The 15,291-nt window shown below is 46.3% G+C and overlaps 1 protein-coding gene across 2 annotated transcripts in view; it reads right to left on the bottom strand.

Moving 5' to 3' along the window:
* Window positions 1–9,562: 9,562 nt before the first annotated feature.
* ANXA13 (annexin A13) overlaps window positions 9,563–15,291 on the bottom strand; it is a 58,427-nt gene continuing 52,698 nt past the window's right edge. For both annotated transcript variants that reach the window (XM_012001149.1, XM_012001148.1), the window contains 2 exons: window positions 13,410–13,522; window positions 9,563–10,126 (listed from right to left, as the gene is read on the bottom strand). In XM_012001149.1, coding sequence (XP_011856539.1) covers window positions 10,007–10,126; window positions 13,410–13,522 — 233 coding nt within the window. In that variant the 3' untranslated portion in view covers window positions 9,563–10,006. The remainder of the gene's footprint in view (window positions 10,127–13,409; window positions 13,523–15,291) is intronic.

A 15,291-nucleotide genomic window follows, 5' to 3' on the forward strand; every position in this document is an offset into this window, starting at 1 on the left:
AGTCCATTTTGGTTTATGAGTCATATTCTCCTGGTCCACATTACTCATAGCAAGGAATGATTCAAAACCAGTGCCTTTTCCTTCTGGCTCAGAGTCTAAAAATGCCTTAGGTCTCTTTTGTTCTGAACTGTTCCTTTCTAAGCAATCCTAAAATGACACTTATTGGAGACCAAAAATCATGAACAGAAGGAGACTGACATAAAACCCCACTTGTCCTGATGCTGAAGACGGTCATCACACTATGGAGTAGGCAGCCCCCGTGGAAACCACTAACTCCTCTCACTCAAATGCTCGCTGAGCAGACTGGCCCTCCCAGCTGCAGGCCTGTTTTCCAGGAAGAGGCCCAATCCCATCATGAAAGCCCTGCAGACTTCCCAGGGACTGGTGAAAAGCTAGCTTCCTTAGTTTCCCCATTTTTTACTCATATTTCTCGGCTGTTCTTTCTTTTCCCTTCCCTTGCGTGGTATTAACATTGGCTGTACACATTTTGAGCTTGTTTAATGTTGTTTACATTATGAACAAAAGACATCAGTATTTCTGGTTATTCACAAAGAAGTCATGGGACATTCTCTTCAGAACCTTGGGGCAATTCCTTGGGTACCAGGCAGCAGAGATCCAAGGAGCACTCGGTGACAGCCTGCCTTGGGCACAAATTCTGCCATCCAAAATGGAAGTACAATCAGTCCACATGTAGGGCATTACATGATTTGCTTTGATTCTTCTCATGGCCTCCCTGCCTTCCCACTTTTTTTAGAGACAGAGTCTTGCTCTGTTGCCCAGGCTGGAGTGCACTAGCACAATCATGGTTCACTGCAGCCTTAAACTTCTGGGCTCAAGCAATTCTCCTGCCTCAGTCTCCCAAGTAGCTGGGACTACAGGTTCATATCACCATGCCCAGCTAATTGTCATTTTTTTTTTTTGTAGAGACAGTGTCTTGCTATGTTTCCCAGGCTGGTCTCAAACTCCTAGACTCAAGTGATCCTCCTGCCTCGGACTCCCAAAGTGTTGGGATTACAGACATAAGCCCCTCTGCCTGGCTCATGGCCCCTTTTTATAGGAGCTTCTTTCCTTCTATCTTGCTTAGCGGTGCTGTTTTCAAGATACACTTGTAGCATGAACCATATGGTATTGGATGAATGTTGAAGACATTGTATGAACTCATGTTTAGTTTAATATAGATCCAGATGGATCTATATCTATGTCTATATCTCTATTTATGTCTATGTCTATATCATCTACCTACATATATGTATAAATAATTATAGATAAATTGGAGGCCATTATTCTGAATGAAGTAACTCAGGAATGGAAAACCAAATACCATATGTTCTCACTTATAAGCAGGAGCTAAGCTATGGGTAGGCAAAGACATACAGGGTGGTATAATGAACTTTGGAGACTAAAAGGTGGGGATGGGCAAGGGGGTGAGGGACAAAAACTACATATTTCTTATAGTGTACACTATTTGGGTAACAGTTGCACTAAAATCTCAAACTCCACCACTATACAATTCATCCATGTAAGCAAAAACTACTTGTACCCCAAAAGCTATTGAAACTAAAAAAAGATACATGTGTACACATGGTGTATTTGTCCGTTTTCATGTTGTTGATAAAGACATACCTGAGACTGGGTAATTTATACAGGAAAAAGAATTTAATGCACTTACAGTTCCACGTGGCTGGACAGGCCTCACAATCTTGGTGGAAGGCAAGGAGGAGCAAGTCACATCTTACATGGATGGCAGCAGGTGGAAAAAGAGAGCTCGTGTAGGGAAACTCCCCCTTACAGAATCATCAGATCTTGTGAGACTTATTCACTATCATGAGAACAGCATAAGAAAGACCTGCCCCCATGATTCAATTACCTCCCACCGGGCCCCTCCCACAACACTTGGGAATTCAAGATGAGATTTGGGTGGGGACACAGCCAAACCATATCACATGGGTTAGTATGCATACTTACATTTCCCACTTCTGACTGCTGAGTTGGCTCAGAAGTGATGACACCCCAGTAGCAATGACACTGCAGGAGCAGAACCAGGGTCCACATCTTAGTATCCAACCCCATTTTCCAATAACAAGAGTCAGGACTCCTTGAAGAAATGACTGATTCTAGGGCTGGGAAAGGGAATATGCAAGATAAGCCTGGAGCATCTCATAGGAAGTAACTCAGGAATGGAAAACCAAAGTATACCACCAAAGTATATCACCCTGTATGGCTTTGCCTATCCATAGCTTAACTTCTGCTTATAAGTGAGAACATATGGTATTTGGTTTTCCATTCCAGAAACTAAAGAAATACTGAAAAAGCAAAATGAGAGGGTACATCAAAGGGACACAGAAGCCAACTGCAAGAGTTCCCAACAGAAAAAGCTGGAACTATTTGAGCAACAAAATAAATAATTTACTATTGGGTTATAACCCAAAGTATACAATAAATTATCTTAAGTCTATACTGATTTTAAAAAGTCAATAAATGGGGAAGAACAGACAAATATCCTGTTTAGAAGAATATTAAATAATTTATGTAGATACTCCCCCTCAAGGAGGTGGGACCTAACTCCACATCCCTTGAGCATGGGCTGCACCTGGGGACCTCCTTTTAATGAGTACAGTACAGAAAGAGGGAACAAGAAGAGTAACTTTTTAGTGGAGAGACCTGACCAACACTATCTGAGCCAGGTGTTCAAAGTCAACCTCAACAGTGGTATGTTGTATCGGTAACATGTTAATAGCACGTACCCTTGATCTGATGTGATAAGAATGTACTTTACCTCTATGATATTCCTCAAGCCCATAACCCCAGTCTAGCCATGGGAAAAACGTCAGATAAACCCATACTGAAGGACATTCTACAAAATTCCTGACTGATACTCCTCAAAGCCGTCAAGGTCATAAAAAACAAGGAATATCTATGGAACTGTCACAGCCAGATGGTGCCTAAAGAGACACGATGAACAAATGTAACGTGGCGTCCTGGATGGAACCCGGAACAGAAAAGCAACATTAGGTAGAAACTAAGGAGAAGCAAAGGAAGTCCGGGCTTTACTCAGCTATGATGTATCAATCCTCATTTGTAAGTTATGACAAATGTACCGTATTAGTGTCAGTGATATGGGAAATTGGCAGTGGGTATATAGAAACTCTTGCTAATGTTATTACAACTTCTCTGTAAATCTAAAATTTACAGAAATAAAATAAAATGAAGAGTTTATTTTGAATAATCTTCCCACACCCCTGGCCATTTCTTTTCTTTCTCCTAATCCTGTGTCTCCCAATGTACTGGTCTGCACTCTATGCCCTGATCATGACAGAAATCGCCTCAATACAGACAGGTTGACTTGATGTCTCTTCTGGGGACTCTTACTCATTGGCACAGGGAGCTGAATACCATTTCTGGTTTTCTGGCACTCTTATTTCTCAGCTTATCTAGTTTCTGGGGGCTTATCTGAGGCATTTTGATTGATTCTAACATGGCTTGAGACATTGTTTGGAATCTGGAGGAGTTCTGTGCATTCGTCTCTTGCTACTGAAGGAGTCAGGCTGCACACCTTTGGCCAGGAACACGTTGCCTGTGGCTGAGGATGGTGGGGTCTTCCGGGGGCTGTCACATCTGACTCTCAGTGGGCCGACATCCACCGAAAAGCAGCCATTTGTCCCTTGTCATGGTCTGCTTCCTTCGCTTCTTCTCTACCTCACTCCTTTATGTGGTAAAACCTGTCTCATTTAGACCATTATTTTCATCTCCCCTTTCTTCTTAATCTTCCCTTTTCAACACTCTCCTAAGGAGAGATTTACAAGGATTGATGATGTGGTTATACGGGATGCCTCGAACATCAGAACTTAAAATTTTTAAAATAAGAAACTGGCAACAAGGTGTTTTGTCCAGGGAGGAGTCTCTTGAATGGCTCAGCCCCTCTTAGGTAAAATAGATTGTGTGCAATGCCAGAACCAGCCCAGATGCTCCCTCTGTGCAAATTAGCAGAAAGCACCCTCTCTAGGCAGCTGCAGACCTGCAGCAAAGTCTTGGTGTGGGGAGAACGAGGGCTCAATTTCAGACCCCAGATATCCCCTCAGCCAGGCAGCTTTGCACAGTAGACAGCCTATACAATGATTCATTGTGACCCTAAAATGTACAGTGGGTAGCAGCTGCTTTTTCCAGGAAAAGAGCGTTCAGGATAATTATTTTTTCTCATGCTGGTACCTGAGGACAGGGTGAAGATTGTCTTTGGAGTCCCCTGGGAGAAATGAGATTAAGACCTAGACCAAGGATAATGCCGGCATCAGTTCCTATTGGTTCATAAGAGCCAACTGCTAATTTTTCAACACTTGTAGAAGCTGGTTGCTAAACATTAAAAAAAATTAAGTTATATAAACATACAATGAAAATATATTGATAACAGATGTAATAAATACTCAAAATTCATTCCTCATTATTGACTTCATTTTACTATTGACTATGCTTTTCAAGTCATTGAAGTCTCTTGCATGTGTTTGGTGGGAACACTGTATGTCCATGTGCTGCTGCTCTGCTTTTCTAAGCCAGTGCTCTGTGTCATCATGGCACTTTCTTGAAATTGGCATGGTGAGAGTATTTACACCATGGAAATGGACAAACGCTGTGCATTCGTCTTCCCCACCAACCACCGCTGATTGTTAAACATCAACCAACACCCCACAACCCCTGACTGTGACCCAATGGGACCCAGTGTTTCCAGAAACTCTCTGACACATGGTCCTGACTGAGGTCATCTTGTGGGAAATGACACCAAAATCCTCAAAGAAGAATTCACCATGAGGAGAGGGAGGGAACCCTGGAATGGGAACCCAGGCTCAGCATAAGGTTTAGGGCTTCAGGGGAGGCTGGGCGATACCACATGGTCCCTGGGCCCAGTCACACTGGGAACCATAGGGAATGTGGAGCTTGAACCAAAAGGGGTGGAACCTTGGGGCGTGAGTGTGGGACACCCCCAAGGATGGGGTGGGACCCCAAAAGTACGTTTAGAGTAAAACCCAAACACCTTACTGTGGCCTGCGGAGTGCTGCTCCATCTGGGCCTTGACCACCCCTCGCTCTGTCCTCCCTCACACAGCATCAACCACTGGCTGTCCAGGCATCCCTCGGCCACCCCTGTTCTTTCATATGTCATCCCCACGTGCTCTGTGACCCAGATTCCCCCTGCCTAATGTATGGGTGGCTCTTCCCACCCCTCAGTCTCTCCTCAGAGAGGCTTCTTGGCTGCCCATGTAAAGAAGTTCCCTGCTCCCTCCCTTCCAGCCCAGCCCCCATCACCACCTACCACAGGCTCCAGTTTCTTTCTTTCATGGCTGGCTTTATAAGCCATGCTCAATTTCTGATTGGGTTTGTTTACTTGACAATAGTGTGTCTCCCTGCAAATCAGAAGAAGCACCATAAGGGCAGAATGAGGTGTGAGGGGCTCGTCCAGGAACCCTAAGCACCCAGCACAGTGCCCGGGGCATGGCTTGCGGTTTAGGCTCATTACATGATTGGAATAGGGACCGGCCAGTTGCCCTCCAGCTCTTTGGACTTGAGAGCCTGAGTCCTGGCGAGGGGCGGGGCTGAAAAGAAATGACAAAGGGCTATTGCCTCCAGTCTCCATCAGGCCCCAGAAGCCCAGGTTAGGCAGTGCCACCTGTGCAGCAGAAGGAAGTGGGGGGTGTGTGTGTGTGCGCGCATGCACGCAGGAGGGCATTTTGCCTCTTCGATGTGACTGAGGCCCATGTAGGGTCCTAGCACCTGAGCAGAAGAAATAGGAGAGTTAGAGGCCAGAGAAGACTAAGAACATGAGTGGCCAGTGCCACTCCAAGGGCTCACGGGAGCAATGTCCCACTCTGGACCCTGGCGTCCTGCCCTGGCCCACTCTGGAGGATGCCTCCCTGCTTTCCTCTGCTGTGCCCCTCCCCATGGGCTGGGAAGTCCTTGGGGTCCAGGAGACACACCCACTTGTGGCTTGGACACCCTTTTCTTGGCCTAGCACCTGAGACTTCAAAATGCCCTGCCCTGAGCCCTGAGCTGGCTTCCAGGGTTGCTGAGGGTCTCTTCCCAGGGTCCATAGCAGGTTGTGGAAAGAAGTTGGCCGGGTGGGCCCAGTTGTCCTCATAGTCCCTCCCAGTTCAGGACAGAGGCAGAAGCTGAAGAGATGGGCTGTACCCACACATTTGAGGGGTGGGCCTGCATGGGGGAGTCACGTGGAAGCCCTGGCACTGCTGAGCGGGATCTGTGGAGGGATGAAGCTCCCACGGAAAGTCATGGGACGCCATTGGCTCCTGGGGTGGGGTGGGAGAACTTTCAGCTTCTTCTGTGGTTCACCCAGACCAGCTCCCCAGAATCTATTTGCCCACAAAACCCAGGTGACTCACTGTGAGTGAGCAATAGTGTGGAGCCCGGTCAGGGCCTGGCACAGAATTCCATGGGGAACGGCATGCCTTGGCAGGATATGCTCTCCTCTGTGCAGCCCTGGAGGTGGGGTTTGGAGCCCCCTACCTATCTAAGCATCTGGGTGGCAGGAGCTGGCATTCCTTTAGTGGCCCTAGAGGAAGGGGCAAGTATGAGGAACAGGGATGTGCAGTGGGGAGATGCCAAGATAGTGTTGTTCTCCTCTCTCCCTTCTTTCTGTTTTAATCCTCCCCATTCCCTCTCTCCACAGGCAGGTGGGCTGGGGGCACCTCGGAGAAGTCAGAGGGGCCTGGGCAGGGCATGGGTGTGTGGAAGGGAAAAAAGAAGGCGTTCCTGAGCTGCCTCCGTGGTTGGCAGAGGAAGGGTGGGGCATACCTGGGACGGACCAGACCCCAGGCGAGTACCTAGAAACTGGCTCCAGCTTGCAAGTGATGAGCAATATTGAGCAGCCACAGAAAGGAGCCTTGATGTCTCGCTCAGCGAAATTTTAGACAAAAGCACCCATGGACCATGAGCTAGTTCCGGCAAAGAGCACAGGCATTAGAGGCAGAAGGACTTGGGTTGAATTCTGGCCCTGGTACTTTATGTGGGTGATCTTGAGTAAATTACCTGGCTTCTCCATCTTATCAGCCTCAGTTTCTCCACCTGTAAAATATCTTCTTGTTTGTCTCTGTGTGAATGATGGCCATCAACAATCTCAAACTGTGTCTGTTTTTTAATAGATCTCTTTTCAGTCTATTGATTTGTTTTTCTGGCCTTACTATGAGCTCAGATCCCAAGAACTGGTTGTTTTGTTTCTGGTTATAAAAGCAAAGACCAGCTTTGGCAACAAATAGGTAAATACAAATATGTTTTGTCACTGAGCGTGGTTCTAGGAAATAATTTTTTTATGTATTAAAGCTTATAATGACGGCAATGACTACTAAGTAGATAAACCAGGATGTTGAAGACACTGACGTTAACATAACTTCTTAATATGTCCATCACTGTTTTGCAGCCACTAAAAAGACAGTTATGACATCTATCCCTAACTGATTGGGCTGTTTGTTATATGTTGATCACACCTCAAATGGTGTGAATGAGATTGTGCTACTTAGTAGTGTCAGACACAAATAATCAGCCAATGAATGACAACTATTATTATTGGACCAAGGTGTCCAGGTTCTCTTGACAGATCCCTCTATGTCTAGCAGCCACTAAAGTGATTTCCCAAAGCCCAAATGTGACCATGTTCTTCGCTTAAACATCTCCAATGACTGCTGTTGCCCAAAGGACCAAACTCATGCTCGGCAGGCAGAACCATGGCTGATGCGGTTCAAACCTATTTTCACAGCTGCTTTGCCTGCCTGCCTGACAGGGCCATTCTTTCCTTTCCACACATCTGTGCCCCAGGAGAATGGATTTCATCTCTTCCTGAACACACCCTGCCCACTCATGCTTCTCCAGTCTCTACGTGTGTCCTTCTTCCTTAATTTTTCTGGAGAGCTTCTACACGTTCTTCAAAACCAGCACAAACACATCTCTGGGAAATGTTCCCCAGTTCCCCATGCAGAGCTGTGTGTTCTCTTTTCTTACTCATGGGTGGAGCCCTTTACCTGTTTGATATGGTTTGGCTCTGTGTCCCCATCCAAATCTCATCTTGAATTGTAATCTCCATGTGTCGAGGGAGGGAGCTGCTGGGAGGTGATTAGATCGTGGGAAGAGTTTCCCCCATGCTGTTCTTATGATAGTGAGTGAGTTCTCACAAGATCTGATGGTTTAAAAGTGTGGCACTTCCCCTCCCCCATCTCTCCTGCCATCATGTAACACGTGCTCTGCTTCCCCTTTACCTTCTGCCATGATTGTAAGTTTCCTGAGACCTCCCCAGCCAGTTGGAACCGTGAGTCAACTAAACCCATTTCCTTTATAAATTACCCAGTCTCAGGTAGTTCTTTATAGCAGTGTGAAAATGAACAAATATACTGCTCTTTTCAATGCACTTACAGCATTCTATTGAATAAAAGAGACATTACTGACCTGGGAATGAACCGCCCCAAGGGCAATCAGTGTTCTACTTATCTTTGTATCCTCAGAGCACAGCGCAGTGATTGGCAGATAGTAAGGAATTAAGCAGGTGAATGATTACAGACCCATTCTCATCTACTTCAAGTGATTTTTCCAATAAAGGCAGTTAGTAGCATGATTCCTGGTGTCATCCAGCCCTGGATTGAAATGCTAGTTGATATGGTTTGGCTCTGTGTCACCACCCAAATCTCATCACGAATTGTAATCCTCATGTGTCAATTGTAATCCCCAGGAAAGACCTGGTGGGAGGCGATTGGATCATGGGGTCGGTGTCCCCTATGCTGTTGTCGTCATAGTGAGGGAGTTCTCATGAGATCTGCTGGTTTTATAAGGGGCTCTTCCCCCTTTGCTCACCACTCTTTCTTTCCTGCTGCCACGTAAGGTGTGCCTCTTCCCCTTCCACCATGATTGTGAGTTTGCTGAGGCCTCACCAGTCCTGTGGAACTGTGAGTCACTTAAACCTCTTTTCTTTATAAATTACCCAGTCTCGGGTATGTCTTTATAGTAGTGTGAAAACAGCACCTGTAAATGAATTTAGATAGGTTACTTAATGTGTCAGTTTCCTCAACTGATAATTGGGAGTAATATTAACCTCACAGAGCTGTGGGGAGGATTAAGAATGAAATTGGGCTACTCAGTGTCAGGCACAAATAATCAGCCAATGAATGACAACTATGATTATTGGGCCAAGGTGTCCAGGTTCTCTTGACAGATCCCTCTATGTCTAGCAACACGTGGCTATGAGACTAAAGTTTTGGAACACAAAATCTATTGGTGTGGAACCAATTCACTTCAGAGGTAGACCATCGATCTTGATCTTGTTGGCACTTTGCTCAGCTTAATTGTATTTGAAGATCAGACGAAAGACTCAAGTGGGTCAAATGTCTGGAGAATAAAACAAGGTAGCAGATTAGGGGATTTTACCCTTAGTTACATTTTACAAAAGCAAGTGAATTGTTTCCTTATGACTAGCCTGGATTAGTGACCACTAAAAAATGTATGTTTGAATTTCACAAGTCTCATATTTCCAAGACAAGAGCCCAAACTTATCAAGACAATCTTTGGAAAAGCAGTTAATGGAGGCATAATCCACAACTTTAATTAACAATGAGGCTTTCAAATTGAACACATAGAAGGAAAATTAATGAATTGTTTAATTTTGTCTTTCCTGTACCTTACTTGTGTGATGCATATTCTTCTAAATGTGCCATTACAAATGCATGTTTTTTTCATCAACTGCTGATTTCATTAGTGTTTAGAAAGCATCCAGTTACCATGCTAAAAGAAAGTGAAGAGGTAGCCCAGATGCTTGCTAAGCCAGAGTTCAAGGTGCCCTGCCCACGCATCTTAACGTTGCTGCCCTTAACTTAAACAGCTTGGCCTGGCTGCGCCGCTTAAGCTGCCGAGAAAGTAATCTGGGACTCTTGAGGGTTTTTGTGCAGGAGTCTCATTTGCAAGTTTGATTTGGAATGTGCTCTTGACAAAGGCGGTTACATCCTGTGTTCCTATTGCCCTGGCTTGGCTCAGTGCAAGAGGGCTACCAGCAGTTTCCGGAAGTCCCCGGAAGTATCTGAGTGAACCATGTCAGAGAGAGACTTCTGATACTTCTCTTGGAACTTTGCTTTGATCCCCTGAAGGTCCACCTGTAGAAAAAATAACAGCAGTGGAGACAGGAACATTTGTGGTGTGTTCACAAACAGTGGGCACTCTTCTCCACACGTTATATTCATTTGCTCATTCATGCCTTAAAACAGCCCTTTGAGATAGGGCTTTATTTCCTATCATTATTTTCTTTATCACATTATTTCAATTTTGTGATCAGGAAAAGGAAGGCAGAGGTCAGTTCCCCAAAGGTTGCAGAGGTGTCCGTGTGTGTGTGTGTGTGTGTGTGTGTTCCACTAAAACTCTCGAATTTCTTGTCTTTCTTTTTTTTTGAAATGGAGTTTCATTCTCGTTGCACAGGCTGGAGTGCAATGGTGTGGTCTCGGCTCACTGCAACCTCCGCCTCCCGGGTTCAAGCAATTCTCCTGCCTCAGCCTCCCAAGTAGCTGGGATTACAGTCAACCACTGCCTGGCTAATTTTTTTTTTTTTTTTTTAATATTTTTAGTAGAGACGTGGTTTCATCATGTTGGCCAGACTGGTCTCGAACTCGTGACCTCAGGTGATCCACCGGCCTCAGCTCCCAAAGTGCTGGGATTACAGGCATGAGCCACCGTGCCCGGCCCTAAAACTCTTGAAATTCATACAGTTTTTACACGTTACGAAGTATTGTTTTTCTTTTGAGTTTTAAGAGTTATTTGAAAATGAATCACCCTAAGCTAGCAGGACTGTACACAACCCGGCAGTGAGCCCGACTTGGCCTGCAGGCTGTAGTTGCTTGACACCTGGTATAAAGTTAAGAAAATTGTCAACACAGAGATGTGGAATTAAGCAATTAAGCAGTTTTTCCCTCATACCCTGATTAGCAAGGATATTAGTACCAGTCAACACAATCCAAATCACTATCAACTTGTAGGATTTCTTGTGAGTGTAATTCACCGGAAGCTTGAACAACCTAGGTGCTGGAAGTGATGGTAGGATGCAGGAGAAAAATAAATTCAAACATTGCTCTGCCAATGGATGTTTACAGCCTAGCAAAGGACGTGATCCTTGTATCAGAAAAAACGTAATTCCAGGTAGAACATAATGGATCTCATAAAAGAAGCAGAGAACTCTTTTTAACCAGGAGTCTTTCTTTTCTTTTCTTTTTTGGCTTAGACCCTTCCTTGTACTCCAGGCCCAAAAAGTGTGGCTCAGGGATCTGATTCTTTCTTCTCCTGCCCCAGTGAGAGGGCTGAGCTGAGACAGTGGGAGAAATGATCAGGATGGGAGTATGTAGGGGAGCGAGGGAGGGTTTGCAGTGGATGCTGAGCAGGTGGCCGACGCTACAGGAGACAGGTGGCATCTGTCTCTTCCCCAGCCTGTGTGTCCACCTGCCCCACTGCTTGGTTTCTTGCCCCATGCTGGGGCTGGGGCAGGGGAAGGGGCAGGAAGCTGGAGGGTGGGTGGGATGGGGTGTACAGGGCTCTGTTCTAGTGCCATGTGGCTTTGGGAGATTAGGAAATCTGGTCAAACTACTATATCTAGCTAGGTCTGAAGCCTTCTGAGGGAACTGCCCACATGTTGAGGTGGCCCAGGACGTGTGGCTGATTCTGAGATGCGACAGAGCTTCTTGGAATAAAACACTCTGTGGGCCATGCCGGAGTGATCATGGAACCCTCACAAGCCCTTTGGATGGATCCAGTCTCTCTGGGGGTCTTTTGGAATCCTGGGTCTTCGTTGTGTTCAACCTGCCCCCTTTGAGTCCCTCAAGATCTCTCATCTCTCAGTGACTTTGGCTGGAGGTTGAGTTGCTCAGAGACAGAGGTACAGACAAGGCAGAAGACCTGGAGAGGAAGGAGGGAGAGGGGTTTGGAGCCATGGAGGAGAGAGGCAGAGCCATGGCAGGAGCAGAGCAGAGACTGGCAAAGGGGAAGAGGGGAGAGAGAGAGAGATGTGGCCTTCAATAGAAAAAGACGAGTTGTGGAGGAGGAGAAAGGAGGGGAGAAGAAATTCCAGGAATAGAAATAAAAACGCAAGAACTGTCTTGTTGCAAAGTAATATTTAAAAACAGAGTCAGATGTTAAGTATTATGTGTTAAGAAGCCATGGATCAGAATTTGGGTTGGTGTCCCTCCCCCTTTACCTCCCCCTTCATTTAAGAACTTTTTTTTTTTTTTTTTTTGAGGGCAGATGTCTGTGGTTTTCAAGTGCTTGGTTCCACTTCATTCCCCAAGGCTTCTCCCACTGCCGATGAAATGCCACTTCGCCTTTACTTTGTACCTCCTTCTGTCTGTGGCCCCATATCCCAAAGTGTTAGCGGTGACTTTTTTTTTTTTTTTTCAAGATCGAGTCTGGCTCTGTGACTCAGACTGGAGTGCAGTGGCGCCGTCTCGGCTCACTGCAACCTCCACCTTCTGGGTTCAAGCAATTCTCGTGCCTCAGCCTCTTGAGTAGCTGGGACTACAAGCGTGTGCCACCATGCCCAGCTAATTTTTGTGTTTTTAGTAGTGACGGGGTTTCACCATGTTGGCCAGGCTGGTCTCGAACTCCTGACCTCAGGTGATCCACCCACCTCGGCCTCCCAGTGCTGGGATTACAGGCGGGAGCCACCGCGCCCGGCCAGCTGTGGTCTTGACGGCTGCTCCCAAGCGGTTGGCTCCTCCTCTCCCTTCTCTTCCTTATACACACACATTTTCCGAGAGCAAGCACAAATTGACTTTTAGGGGGTGAAAAAACCCTTAATCTTTTTATGTATGAAGCACTGATATCCACGTGGTATATAAACAGATTTGTAGTGTTATCTCTGGTGTTAACATTTCTTGGGGGGAAGGGATGGCAATGAAGACACACATGTGTCTGAAAAGGCTCCTTAGAGGAGCAATAGTTTTTAACAAGATGGAGAACCATTGCCTTACGCTGATGTGCTTGCTTCTGCAGTGTGTTCAGTTAAGGAAAGGCCTCGCTCAGGAATTCGGAAATCATTCTCTTTTTGTCCCTGCTGCTGGCTGACCTCTTTCAAGTGTCTTTGTTTTGTCTTCCTTAACATGGAGCCGTGCATAGCTGCAGCCCCTGAGAACTGCTCAACAGGGTTGCCTCTGCACCCCTCCGTGAGCTCTCCGGAGCCACAGAGGACAAAAAAAGAAGCAACGACCATTATTGTATTTTTATAAAAAGAAACAGATTGAAGCAGAGCACGATGTCTTCTGCAAATTCTGGGAAGGCAAGGGCTGTCTCTGTTTTACTTTTTCTGTAAATAGGCCCTTAATAGAAACTATTTGTTGATGACATCAGTGGTGGAAAAAAGAGAAGTTGCAGCCGCCTCTTTGGAGTCGGAGAGTGTCTTACCTCGGCCCTGGTCACGATTATGCGAATCAACGTCTCCTCATCTGTCCCCGCACCCTTCATCGACTTGTACAGACGTTCAGCAAAATAGCCCTCGCAGTCCCGGGCACATCTCACTGGGCAGGACGAAGGAAAGGAGAATGTGAGGCTTTCACATTTTGTGGAATGACCTGGGGACCCCCCCTAAGTGTCACCTGGCTGCCCTGTGAACTGACTGGATGGTGAGGCAGAGGTTTGAAAGGAGCTGACTTGACACTGTTGTGAAATGAGATTCGGAAGATTCCCTGGTCAGAGCACCTGGAAACTTCAGGCAGAGCTCCTCTCCTGTCCCCCGAAGACCCTGTAGAGGAGAGCTGTGGCATCCTCAGGCCCTCCCGCCCACGTCCATTATTCTCATTATTTCCCAGCGGAAATAACTTCTCCTATCGAAGTGAAATCTCTGGTGCTGTCATAGGGTTCTGAAGGGAAACAGATTGGCCAGCAACCTTCTGGAATAAAACTTCATCATCTTGACAATGTATCCAGTTGGACAGCCGCCCGCTCTCCTATGCTCAACAACCTCCCTACCCTTTGTTTTTCCTCACTGGGTTTGTTTTGTAAGCCTCATCTCTGAACCTTTTCCATGTTCCCCACGAACTTTTGGTTTGCAGTCTGGGATGTGGACTTGATGAAATGTTTGATCCTTTTTAAAGATCACTTTCCTACGATGCTGCTATTTGCTCTTTCCTGGCCTCCCCTTGCCTTCCAGCTTTGATCTGTCCACAGCTTAATGAAGCATGGTCTCTATTCATCAAGCAGGTGATAGGGTGCATCTCTTCTCCTGGGAATAAATCATTCCTTCTCCTCCTCCCAGGCTCACATGGATCCATCATGACTAACACGTTAGAGGGAAAAAAAAATTGCCCTTTAGGCTGTTAACATTTCTCTAGAACACTTGATGATGTTAGTGATTAACAGTAAGTGACTGGCATAAATGTGGAATGCGCAACCTTACTGTGTCCCGTAATGGGACTGTTGTTGTCTAGGGGACCGTCTGTGTGATTGATGCTTGTAAGCAAGGGAGAGGAGGAGAGTTCGGGAAGCAGAGTCTGGGTTGGGAACCAGTCTCCTTTTACAGGCCATGTGGCAGCTGCCACAGTTTCAATGGAAAAGAAAATCACACTGAAAAAGAAACAACGTCTGGCCTCTTTCTCCTGAGAACAACCCAAAAGCTGCTGGATTGGTGGTTCAGGGGAAACTTGCACGCTACTTTGGGGAGTAGCATATTCGAGACTCACTGTGATCCCCAGACAATTTGAGCTAGCGAGCACCACAAAGCTTTCCTGAAAATCCTCTTCTGTACAGTGCGATTTGATGCGGGGATCATTGTCTGCCTGAAGTCACTGTGTTCCGCTCATACCCAGGGGTCTTCTCCCTTGACATTCCTTCTACCTGCTTTTTGGGAAGAAAACTCTCAACATTTCTCCTGTCTATAATCTATGCATGGGGAACAACCTCTGTTGTTAGCAGCAGCAGGAATCCCTCAAAAGGCTGGGCAGGGATAGCCAGAGAAGATGTGGAATAAAATTCTTCACTGCAGCCAGGCACGGTGGCTCACACCTGTAATCCCAGCACTTTGGGAAGCCAAGGCCGGTGGATCACTTGAGGTCAGGAGTTCGAGACCAACCTGGCCAACATGGTGGAACTCCGTCTCTACTAATAACACAAAAATTAGCCAGGCGTGGAGGCTGAGGCACGAGAATCCCTTGAACCCAGGAGACAGAGGTTGCAGTAAGCTAAGATTGCGCCACTGCACTCTAGCCTGGGTGACAGAGTGAAACTATGTCTTGAAGGAAGGAAGGAAGGAAGGAAGGAAGGAAGGAAGGAAGGAAGGAAGGAAGGAAGG

Source organism: Mandrillus leucophaeus, unplaced genomic scaffold (assembly GCF_000951045.1).
Source record: "Mandrillus leucophaeus isolate KB7577 unplaced genomic scaffold, Mleu.le_1.0 Scaffold650, whole genome shotgun sequence".
In the NCBI taxonomy this organism is placed as follows: domain Eukaryota; kingdom Metazoa; phylum Chordata; class Mammalia; order Primates; family Cercopithecidae; genus Mandrillus; species Mandrillus leucophaeus.